The sequence below is a fragment of the Penaeus japonicus genome, unplaced genomic scaffold, assembly GCF_977035675.1.
Source record: "Penaeus japonicus unplaced genomic scaffold, GWHDUDI00000001_assembly GWHDUDI00000023, whole genome shotgun sequence".
NCBI classification, from domain to species: Eukaryota; Metazoa; Arthropoda; class Malacostraca; order Decapoda; family Penaeidae; genus Penaeus; species Penaeus japonicus.
The window spans coordinates 39,039,479-39,051,978 of NW_028234425.1; the positions used below are offsets into that span (position 1 = coordinate 39,039,479).

General features: G+C 39.9%; 2 protein-coding genes across 3 annotated transcripts in view; one reads left to right on the plus strand and one right to left on the minus strand.

Moving 5' to 3' along the window:
• Positions 1 to 1,116: 1,116 nt before the first annotated feature.
• Positions 1,117 to 11,210, minus strand: LOC122242487 (uncharacterized). 2 transcript variants are annotated; one of them, XM_086550448.1, is made up of 5 exons: positions 11,077 to 11,210; positions 6,785 to 6,873; positions 5,678 to 5,976; positions 3,913 to 4,064; positions 1,117 to 2,751 (listed from the first exon to the last, which is right to left on the minus strand). In XM_086550448.1, exons 1-5 carry the CDS (start codon positions 11,084 to 11,086, stop codon positions 2,684 to 2,686), a joined length of 618 nt encoding a protein of 205 aa, XP_086406574.1. In that variant the 5' UTR covers positions 11,087 to 11,210; the 3' UTR covers positions 1,117 to 2,683. The 2 variants fall into 2 exon arrangements, with proteins under 2 accessions (XP_086406574.1, XP_086406573.1); XM_086550447.1 differs by lacking the exon at positions 11,077 to 11,210 and adding an exon at positions 9,545 to 10,791.
• Positions 11,211 to 11,335: 125 nt separating this feature from the next.
• LOC122258175 (ribosome production factor 1) overlaps positions 11,336 to 12,500 on the plus strand; it is a 9,128-nt gene continuing 7,963 nt past the window's right edge. The window contains exon 1 of the mRNA XM_086550446.1: positions 11,336 to 11,703. Within this exon, the coding sequence (XP_086406572.1) occupies positions 11,557 to 11,703 (147 nt within the window). The 5' untranslated portion in view covers positions 11,336 to 11,556. The remainder of the gene's footprint in view (positions 11,704 to 12,500) is intronic.

Here is a 12,500-nt window from a genome sequence, read left to right on the forward strand (position 1 = left end):
ATATTAAGTTTGTATTATTTCTCCTTTCCAACTATGTTTATTGTTTATCTCATTTTAGTTTGATTTTCCTCTGAGCTTCCTCACATTCACGTATACATCCTAGGCATTTTTCGCAAATTAAAACGTTAACCTTTTTATCCATTTTTAAGTTAGTTTTTTTTTCTCTCAAGTCACGTATGATCCTTCATCTTATGTAGCTGCTTTGGCACCGTTATTGTGCTGGCATTTCCATTCCCTTTCTTGACTTTGCCAATCTTATTGTTCTCTTGAACGGAGAAATTTGATTTTCTGGTATTTGGGAAGAGACTATATTCTCCTGGGACTATTGTCTTTGTTTCCTTCTTCTGAGATTATTATATCTTGTTTAATTTGTAACGAATAAATATCCTAAGATCTTTAACCCCGATGTTAAAGCCGCAAAATCAAATGACGCAATATCTTGCTTTCAACCCAACCAGTCGAATTATAATTTCCTTCAGCTCATTTGAACTTACTCTGCTGCACAATTCCATTTGTGGGCACCTCAACTCCAAGATGAAATAAGAACTTTCCATACAGAATCTATAGATGAAAAACTTTCCCATACATATTCTGTAGACTGGAAAGGGCATGATCTCAGAATTTTTATTAACCATGAACATTTTTACCTTAATTTCCCCAGCTAGACATCCTTTGTAACAAATGTAGAAAATAGTTTAATGAGAACTTAAGCAAGATACGGTTAATACATTTTGAAGAAGTGTTTTCCATTTGTTGATGGTATCGAACCGAGTTCTGTCAATTAAATGTGTTTTGTGCTGTTACATATTAACATCTATTCCTATACCTTTTCTACACTTACCAAAAATATGGATTTACTAGTTTGCTAAATTAGTTACTTTGTGTAGAACCGGCTATTCAAATTTTCACTTTGTTCTCTTCCGTGTATTTCAGCTCATCAATTAAGAATCAAAAACAATTATATATAAGACATTCCAAAGTAGAATATTTCCCAATATATCATAAAGAAAGAAAGAAAAAAAAAAAAAAAAAAAAAAGGAATACTTTTCCTGTAATCAGGTTTTCAACAAAAAATCCCTGTCATCTACTTTCAGGGCATCAAAAGAAACAAACAGGTTGATAAGCCTCTTTATTAATGACAATGATTCTGAGTACGGTCCTTTTCAAAACCGATTGGCAAAAGGGTTCCAAAAATATCCGTACAAACCCATGGCATCCGCCGTCCAATAATGATCTGGCATGGGGGGGGAAGATCCTGCATGTAGAATAACAGTTAACATGTAGATGTATAGGTGATGGGGTGTTTGAGAACGAGGAAAGCAAACGCAAGATCTTACATTCAATCAATTACCTCTCGCTTCCATTCCTTTGATTTCTCGTCTTCTAGCCAATGGCAGCAAGGACTTCTGTCGTCTTTATGCAACTCGAAATGATAGCACGTAAAAATCGCAAACAAATATATCTTGCTAATCCCCCAACCTGTTATATGTGACTAAGGGCTTCTTATGCGAAATACATACACCAGTATATCGCCGACTCAAAACAATAAAATGCTCAAAATGTATAAATATTTTAATAGTGCCTACGGTGATTTTTATACTGAACAATCAACACTAACTACGCAATATATGTCAATAATAGAAACCTCCTCTTTTTGACAGGAAACAAAGATTTGTTTAATATCAATATACACGTGCCTCGTAGAATCTGAGAATAAAACTCTTATAAAACAATACTTCTTTTCTTCTTCAACTTAAGGCAAAAATCTTACTCAAAATCCACTTGCCTCTTCACCAAGCCACAACATTCCTTCTATTACACATTGTGCTGTACAGTAGTGCTAATGTCATGTGATGATATGCAAGGTAGTTTTGTAGCTGCAAGGATTGATTCTCTTTGCTAAACCTGGATCTCCTGATACGAGTGATTTGCAATAGCAGGTTTCACTACATATTTCAGGCCTAATGGAGCTTAACATTCATAAATATCACATTGCTTTATATAAAAAGTTATCAAAGGAAATAATTAGTGTTGTATGAGTTAACCCAAAAATATCAATAGGCAGAATGTGAAACAAGATGTTTCTCATGACGTAAATGAAGATGAAACACACTATCAGATAAATATTTATACAAAAATATGTCAGAATACTGTATGATCCATTTGCAAATAAGGTACAGATTCTTTTGTAAAACAAAAAACAAAAAACAAAAAAAAAAAGGATTTACTTGGGAAATAAAATCAAAGCATATAAGATCTGTTCTTGACACTTGAACTGTACTTGTAGAATGTACTTCTCCAACAGTACTATGCTCCTACCTTCAAATTGATCAGTGTAGGCATGGCACTGTGTGGGAAATACTTCAAACTCCTTTATTAAGGGCTTCAAAGATACGCTTCTCCGACACGAGATCAAAAATCCCTAACGAAAACTCAGAAGACAAATTCGTTACATCACGGACAAATGACTCGGCACATTATACGGCAATTGAAAGTAACTGGCATGAAAAAAAAAAAAAAAAATCTAATTAAATGAAGACAAATTTTAAAAATCTGAACATAAAATTCTAAGTTCTTGGACACGCACATTTAAAAAGTCCAGCTGTACGTGCAGAGTCACTTGGCATGATGTGTGACGGCTGCAGCTATCTATACAAGACAAGTATCTAGCCTAAGTATTTAATCAGCTCTTCTTTTTGTTGAGGACCTTTGCAAGCTGCTCTTTCTTGGCTGCTGCAGCTTCTTCCTTAGCTGAAAGAGAGAGGAAATTGCAGTTCAGACACAGACACAGAAATCAAAATCATTTCCTAATTGTATTGTAGCAAGATGATGCAAATCACTGACATATTAACCCTTTCCCGACGGGGCACTCGCTACGCGAAGACCCCTATGCCGGGCGATTGCAATATTGCAGTGTAATCGTCACACTGGCATGACGCCCCAGCATCGGGAGTTTGGCTGTGTCACACGAGTGTGACGCACCGTCATCATAGGGTTAAGGGTTATTTCAAGAAATAAAAAAATAAATCTATAAATAAAAAAAATAAAGAGTAATAACAAATGAGAAAGTAATATCTAACTATTAGTACCATGTATGTTCTCAATCCCTGCAAGTTTCTAGATCCCATTATAAAAAATGTCAAGTAAGTGCAATGTTCAATTCATACAACATATGATCCCTTTCTCAAAGGAAGACAATGATATTCCTCAGTTTATCATAATTATCAACAAATATTAAATTCCTCTAAATTTTCATGTACTGTTACTCTAATGTATTCTTGTTGTGTATATGCATATTTAGAGATATGGTCTGTTCATTTACATGCACAGGATTCTAATATCCATTTTGCATCTTTAATTATCCACTTCATCTATATATTCATCATGTAGATACTCGCTTATTAATCTATCTATGGATTATATAACAGACCTTATTCTTTAATCTATTATTATATATAATTATGAAAAATGGTATTTATAATACATCTCCTATACGATGCACACCTAAACCCACTGTAAGTCATCTTAAAAAATGATATATACCATAAACACATAAAAGATGGAGGGCCAATGTAATTATCACTGTCATAAGACCATATTACATATTGTAACAGATATACAAGCATCACCTGCTTCTAATAAGTTCATGTCCTGCTGATGACTGAATAAAAACCCAGACACAGAACCTCCCAAGTTTTTGAGCGTGTGAATGCTGTCTTTACCGAGTGGTTGCGAGAAGTGCAAGATCCTTAAAAACACAGAGAGAAACTCCACTCCCAATCCCTACGCAATTAAAGAAGGCATTTTTGGGCACTGTCCCCAACACCTGAAGCAATGTGTACTCCCGCCTAGTTTCAGTGCTGCTTTCAACCTGTGCACTGCAATTATACCTGGCCGGGAGATGGTCCTTACCTTTTCGTTCCTCTTCCTTCTTTTTGGCAGCCTCTTCACGCTGTTGTTTTATGAGGGCCAGTCGTGCCAGGTCTGCCCTGGCCTCCTCGGTTTTGCCTTCGGCGTGCATTTTGCGATAGTGCGCTGTAGCTTTCTGCTTCTCAATCTCTTCTCTGAAATGAGGATGTTAATTTTGTAGTCTTAATAATTTGGCTGCTTCTGTGGACAATTAGAAAAAAAACTAACATTAGGAAATACAAAAGATGATAAACTATACAAAGTTGTAGCAAATAAAAGGAATAAATATCAATCATACTATATGTAAGCCAAGGTCTTCCTTTTTTCTCTGTTAACCCATCCACGATGGGGGAATTCTAGCCTTGAATGTCCAAATGCCGGGGCGTTCGAATTATTGGGCCTAAATCAATTGAATGGCTGGCACAATACTGTGCCGCCCGGCCACTGGGCTTTTGAATGCGCGGTACACATGCTGTACCACCCATCCTGTGTGGGTTAATGTAATTCCTCACACTTTTATAAAACTTCTAACAAATACAATGAAATTGTGATTTAAAAACTTGCCACATGTAAAAAAAAAAAAAAGTTTAATAAAAGAGCTTGACAAGTCCAACAATACAGTATAGGCAATTAACCCTCTCTGGACGGGTGGTACACTACAGTACCGCGCATTCAAGGCTCGTTTGCTGGGTGACGCCATACGGCATCGTTTATTTAAATGATTTAGGCCTATGCGTTCGAGCTTGAAGGTGGAGATGGGAAGACCCATTGAGGCTACAGTAACCACGCCGTCTACCAGGGTTTTCAACCCCTTTTGGACAAACCTGCCACATCATTCTGCACTTCATAGCATATAACGGTATGAGGGCAGCAACGACCATTGGATATTTAGGTATGGTGCAAACTGACACAAATTAAATTCGAGAGATTGAATCTTGGAACAAATTACCGACACAAACACAATAAGCACTCTCCAGACCCTTGTCATGAAAGTACACATAGGTAATGAATATCACAGCATAAATCTGAGGAGGTTCACTCAGTCTTTCACTCAGATCCTACGACTGCTAGTATAACTATAGACAGGTAATGAGCTTGTAATAAGGACAGGTAACCTTCAGATAATCAGGGACTATTCTACACAATATACTTTTAAAAAATTGACATCTAGATTTTTCACTGTGCGAAATGTTCTAGAAAACATGTTCCCTTACTAATACTGCTACTGCTGCTACTACTAATACTATCACCACCACTACTACTACTACTTCTACCACTTCGCCTACTACCAACACCACCACTACTAGTCCTTGTGCTATTACTACTACTACCACTACTACTACTAGTATCCCTACTACTCCTACCACCACTAGTACTATCACTATATTACTAGTACCACTACTACTACTGCTACTACTACTACTACTACTACTACTGGTATTACTACTACTACCAGTACCAATTATAATATAATCATTACCATTAGGCCCACTAATGAGAAAACCATAATAACATCAATCATACTAATATACTATCACAACTTACAATCAACCTAAGGATCCTCATGACATCAACAGACAGACAGACAGACAGACAAAAGAAAAGAAAAGAAAAGAAAAGAAAAGAAAAGAAAAGAAAAGAAAAGAAAAGAAAAGAAAAGAAAAGAAAAGAAAAGAAAAGAAAAGAAAAGAAAAGAAAAGAAAAGAAAAGAAAAGAAAAGAAAAGAAAAGAAAAGAAAAGAAAGAAAAAAAAATCCCACGCTCCCTACCTCTCTCGTCGTGACAGCTGGGCTTTGCCGCCACCGCCGCCACCGCCGCCACCGCCGCCACCGCCGCCACTGGCTTTCCCCCCCTCGGCCACGTTGAGCGCAGCGACCTTCTTGGGCTTGTTCACGATTCTGTTTGGGTTTTGTGTTTCAATGAGGTTGGAAACCCCCTTGGCTTTCTGCTCCTTGGCCTCCCCCTCCGCATCGCTGTCCGAACCTTCCTCGGAGGAGGATTCTTCGCTGCCCGAGCTCTTCTCCTCCTCCTCCCCCTCTTCTTCACTGTCTGTCTCTCCCTGCTCCCTCTGCACAAGGACAGGAAGAAAGCTGTACAAGTGGTGTTGACTTGGAGGAGGAAATTTAATGGTGATGGTAATAATAAGGATAATGTTATCTCTCTCTCTCTCTCTCTCTCTCTCTCTCTCTCTCTCTCTCTCTCTCTCTCTCTCTCTCTCTCTCTCTCTCTCTCTCTCTCTCTCTCTCATTCGATCATTCACTCCACAGCTTTGAGCTACCTCTAGTTATACATGTTTTCAACAACAACAAATATATCAAAGTCAAAAAGACATTAACATGTAGTTTGCTGAATTAAAATAACCTTTTATAATTCTCACTGAATATATAAAGCATTATAAAACTGTTAAAGTTTTAATCAAGGTAACACAATCATAATTACAAATAACACACACATACAACATACAATAACAATTAATCTACCCCAAAAATCTATATGATATCCTTTAATTTGGCTCAATCTATATATATTAACCTGTTTACATTCACATTTTTCTTGAAGCCTTATGCAGCAGATCCAGTTACTTTAAGTAACACCCACAGTGGCAGCAAGCAGACATGGGCATTGTTACATTTGTGTCATCACAAAATATACTTTTCATGATTAAAATGAGCTAGCTTTTCCTCCTTCATCAATTATTATATGTGTCCTAATTGAGCAACTGCTTGAATTGCAAGGTTTACAGCTGAAAAGTAACTACTGACATTCATTCCCACGTTGGCCCAAGTTTGTTCGTTGCCAGTGTGAACACATACAGGTTACACTTGCACTTGCAAAAGGGAAAGAACTGATTCCTATAAAGATAGAGCCTCACTTACTCTCCACTGTCGTTCCTTCTCCTCCTTCTTCTTCTGCTCTTCCAAAGCTTCGAAGTTGGTGAAGTGCCTGCGGCCTCCCTTATGCTTTCCTGAAACGGCATTGGCATTAGCAATTTTTGTGATGGAATCACTCATACGTAACTCCAAGTTATGTTAAGTTTATCCTACATTACAAAGGTGAGTTCCAGTCCTTCAATATTCAATAAAATACTAATAATGGGAGAAAAAAAAAACATTACTACATTGTTACCAATTAGAAAATATAATGTGTCCATATGCAAAGCAGGTTAAAGATGGAAGGAGACAGGAGAGTAAGAAGAAAAAGGTCAAAGACAGATAAGGAGCAAGAGATGGAAATGGGGAGAGATGGTAAGGGAGAGAGAGCAAGGAAGAGACGGGAAAATGCCAAGGGAGGGGAAAACAGACAGAGGGAGGGAAAAATAGACAAAAAAAGGAAGGGGAAACAGAAAAAGAAGGGGTAACTGACAGGACAATCTGAAGTAAAAATGTTGTGCCAATAGTTTAAAATCCATCCTGATTATCATTTTTAGATATGATGAAATCCAAGGGGCTTTTAAAAATGATATCTTATCTTTCAATAAGCTTCTTTTGTAGATAGTGTTTTTCTCTTAGCTCACTTACTCACTCACACTGAAAAATGTCACCTAATTTTGGCATCCTTCCCTTACATTAGTACGAAGTTTGACCCAAAACCTCTGACATTTACTATCCTCCTCTCAAAAATAATAAAACTCCAGCACCACCCATTAATGCACAAATCACATACACCAACTTCCATAAAAAACATTTTACACATTTAATAATTGATCTACAAAGAGAGATATCACCATCACATGACAACAACGTGAGCTGCATGCGTGATCGGGCAAACACTTCACTATCAGAGTGGCTAAGGAACCAGGCGAGGACATGCCTATGCATTTTAGAAAGGTCAAAACCTAGCAAGGATGAGTCGGGTGGCACCTATGATACCCTTTCCATGAAACTTACATTTTGAGGAGAGGAGAGGAGAGGAGAGGAGAGGAGAGGAGAGGAGAGGGGAGAGAGGAAAGGAGAAGAGAAGAGAGGAGAGGAGACAAGACAAGAGAAAGGGGAAAAGGGAAAGGTGAAAGGAGTAAAGGGAAAAGAGAAGAAAAGAGAGAGGGGAAAAAAAAAGAGTTCAAAATAGGTCAAAACAAAGTGGGTTGATGCCCATAGATAATTCTTCTACAAAGTTCTACCACCCTAAAGAAAATGGAAAAGAGACCAAAAACGGCCCTATCTTGAAAATAAACTTCTTGGAAATAAAATGCGAAACATAAAAGAAACGCACAAGAATATCTATACATTTAGGAAAAAAAAGTACAGTCTAAAATGCATAGGTACATCTTTGCCTGGTAAAGTTTTCACAAACATTGGAGCAAATAATTTTCCAAAAAAGATTCCCTTATTCACGATAAGAATTGATGCTGTGAGAGGTAGGAGATGACCAGAAAGAATGGTTTCCAACAAGAGAGGATGAGGCGCGAAACTATGTTTGCACAATCATTACAATTTGAAAATGCATGTGCAGCCAAATGGCAAAACAACAATGGAGTGCCATGGTAACATAATCATGATTGCACTAGAGAATTTCAAGTCTGCAATGGCCTAATCCTAAACTAATCAGAGACAAACCAGATAAGAAAACATGGTCAAGATGGGGCAAAAATTCTGATTTGATGGCATTTTTATTTCCTTTCTGACCCTTAAGAAATTTCTCTGATACACATCATGACCTTATCAAGTATCAAGGTCATTTTTATACTTGGTTAGTCTTAAATAAGACTAGAAAACATAAGCATACTTTGTAAATAGTCCATCAGTAATGGTCTTTTCTTATTCTCTTGAAATCAGGCCCACACAGTCCTTAAACACATAAAAAAAACATTTCAATTTCTGTTAAAACAATTAACAGAAACTGAAAGCAAGTCCACAGTTGCTTGACAGAAAGTGGCATCCACAATCCTTATCCAAGATACCCTATAGTGACTCAAGCTATTGCCATAGCCTCCGTGCATTTGGCATTTCGGTCAAAGGACAACAAACCTCCATCTAGTATATCACGGCATGGCAGAGCTTGAGGACCGCCCTGGTGAACTAACACGTAGAGGAATTGTTGCAATCTTTATCTTGCCAATTGAATTTGGAGATTTGTTGGGGTTTGCTTGAGTGCAAAAGTGAAAGCCAATGTGTTTGTGAGATCTACTAATTTGTTAGAATTCCTGATTTACCATTTTCCTGATTGCAGGATGTCGCTTAGGATACAAAATGTGGCAAATGTTTCAGACACCAGCAGTAGTTTTCAAAATATGAGATTCTCCTTAGCCCAGACCACCTGAATCTTGTAATGATTAATGGTGCAACCCCTGCAATTACAAGCCCCCCTTGATGGTGGCGCAATGTCAAGTGATTGCCATGGTCTCCCCTCTCAGTGCTTTAGCAAAGACCAACATACATTCTGACAAGACAGACCTTGGACAGGTCGCCTGTTTGACAGTATTTGGCAGGGAGGTCTACCAGTTTGCACAGAACTAAAACTTCATGTAGTGAGCCTAGAACTGTGACACACAGCATTTTGTTAAAGTTTGTTGTTTTCTATGGCAAAAAATGTAAACTTAAATACCAAAAACTAATATCTTTGGCCTATCAAATCAGAAATGCCATTGCACTTACAGTGCATACCTCAAAAAATTAATTGCACCCTTGCACACAACTTACTGTTTGAGCACATGCAAGACATCACTGGAAACCCATACTCTGCAGTCTGGCTATCAGCTCTATCTTCCCAGAATATACACGGTGCAGGTCTGTTGGCCTTTTCCAGAGAGCTGACATATGTGGAGCACAAACCCAGTGACAGATGGTCTGTATTTCACAGGCATTTACCCAGAATAGATGGATTCCATGCTTACCCACTTTACAACCATGAGAGATGACAGGCAACTTAGTCATGGCAACATAATGGCCCTAGGTAAAATAATCACTCTTTTGTTAAGCTAATCCTTGCCAAGACTATGCCTCCATTTTTTCCGTTTCATTTTGGCCTTTCTTGAAATGTTTTCATGCTCAAACTATTACACCGCATTGTCAGCTAATCAGAGATGTTATAAATCCAAGCTTACACTCTCAGACAGTCAACCCCTCCCAAATCCATGACGCAACCCAAACTCCGTAAATCTGTGACTTCCTGTCGTGCTTCTGGCTTAGTAAAAACCTTCAAGGATTTCAAGAAATTGAATTAATATCAATCTTCATGGTGTAAAGACTATCGGAGTGTTTAGAATCTTCTTATATACCGGGATACCAATCCTATGACTGGTTTACCTTCCTGGAATATTTGAATTAAGGCCGACGGTGCCTGTAAAGAACACAATGAAAGTGTAAATCTAATACTGGTAAAATTGTGATCTAAGCAAAATAAGAAAAATTCAGGTACCTCGGTCTTGATAAGACGAAATTAATACTCTTAACGAACCCATGGTTATAAACATTTTGGAGCACTTACAGACCAGGAAGCGTAATCTTTGACTTATACCATTTCTGATCTTTTGAAAATGCAGCGATATATTCAGAGCCTGAAAACATAGAGATTTGCTGAAATGAAACGGAAAAAATGGAGGAACTGATCAAAATAGTGATATTTTGCATAAGCTCACTACCTTGCCAGCTCTTGCAGTCATAAAAGCGTAAACAAGTAACATCACCTGGAATCAACCTATTTTTAATATATTTTAACTCCTGGTGTGGCCACTCCTGACATTTATGATGGTCCAACTATCTGTCAAAAGCAGTACAATTACTCAAAAGGGATAAGATAGTGCCAGGTCTAGAGCCGCCGCCCGCACGCCCTCCCTCACGTCGCGCCCTTTGACAGCCCGAGGGAGGCGCAGCAGCAGCAGGAGGAGGAGCAGCAGGAGAAGGTGGTCCCCTGGTGACACCTTTGTCCCTCTGGCACCCGCCCAAACACGTGGGGATTCCTTTCCAGTGTCGCATCTACTTCAAAATCATCCCTAAGCGTGATTGAAATGATTCCCCGACACAGATGGACACATTGCATCATTTCCCCCGAGTGTTGCACGGTGCAAGAACTCGGAGAGGGACACGATGCATATTCAGAGGGATTTCTTGCTTCCGCGCTCTCGCCCTTTTCACGCCTTCCTCACACGACTTTTCCTCGTCTTCAGACTCGCCCCGGGTGCCTGGCGTGTCCCTGGCATCTCCTTCCCCCCCAAGACGGGCGCTGGGCTTACCTTTGGGCATGTTGAGGGCCTTAAATCGACGGCGGTGAAGGGAACGTCTTTCGAGGTCTGGCAGACGCAGTCTTCTGGGCGCTTTAGAAGACTAGCCGGAGGAAACCACCAAGGCCTACGACCCGAGGGACCGACCGGATACAAATAAAAAAAATACAGAAGAAAAACCTAAACACATGCAACCCCGAAACTAATTATTTAATACCCCCATTCGATGAAAAATTGGGCGAGATGAGGGTCAGGGCGAGGTTCCAACAACGCGCGCGGACGTCGACGCGAGTCCACACAAACACACGAGTCGAGGTTCACGCAGACCCAGCACGAGACTCACCCTCACGAGCCCTTTTGCACGCGGGAGAAGGACTCGCAGGCGCCCAGACCCCCGGGAAATAACGAGAGGACACAGGCTCCTAGAACAGAGGCGCCAGACCAGGTCGTCACGGCAGGAGAAGAGAGGGACGAGGCACAGGGACCGCTAACATGGGGCGACACGTGGAGCACGAGAGGTTCTCCAAGAAGAGGGACGAGGATGACTCCGACATGGATTCCGACGAGGACGAGGACTTCCCGACCCTCTCGAAGAAGGAGAAGAAAATGGCCAAGAAGATCCTCTCGCAGCCCGTGAAGGTAGGGTGGACGTGGGTTCTAGGGTGGGGGCTAAGGGCAGGTCTTGGGGACTAGGCCAAGGGCAGGTCTTGGGGTCTAGGCTAAGGGTAGGTCTTAGGGGTCGTGTCTGTTGTGCCCGAGGCTTAGGGGAGGACTGGGCGATTCTTAGTAAAAAAAATAAAATAAAAAAGGTAAAAAATAAATATGTATATTTATGAATCCTGTGTACACTGTCCAGATGTACTAGTGTTAGTCTGTGAAAACTAGTAATAGTGGTGGTATCAGCATTTAACCTTTGAAGACGAGGTACATCTACCACCGCTTTGACCGAAGGATAGGATTGCAATGACTGAGCGGCCATTTGTAAGATTGCACACTAGTTCTGTGATTTTAGTTGTCCTTGCCGTGCGTGTGCATTTCCACAGTTGTTATTCTCAATATTGAGATGAACTGTTCTTCACAAATTTTGGAAGGCTGTAAATGAACTTGCAGATGCACAGCATGCAACTTACCCTTGCTGTCCACTGCCTCCTTAGATACGTAGTTTAAACAACAAACTGTCGACGCACAATTGAGACCCGTCAACTGGCTCAAAAGTCGAGCCTCAGGCACCCCTTGGCACCTATCAGCGATAAGTCGATTAGAGTGGCACTACCTTGAAGACGAGCCCAGTCTCTGAAGGGTTAAAGCTATGCCGCTCATGGCTGATGTTAGTTGACGCTATGCTGTCTCTCATTGCATCTTGCTCATGCAGGATTGAGCCACCTAGAAATTACATAGAAGGTATTATCTACACGTTGATAGTGTGCGTCATCGTT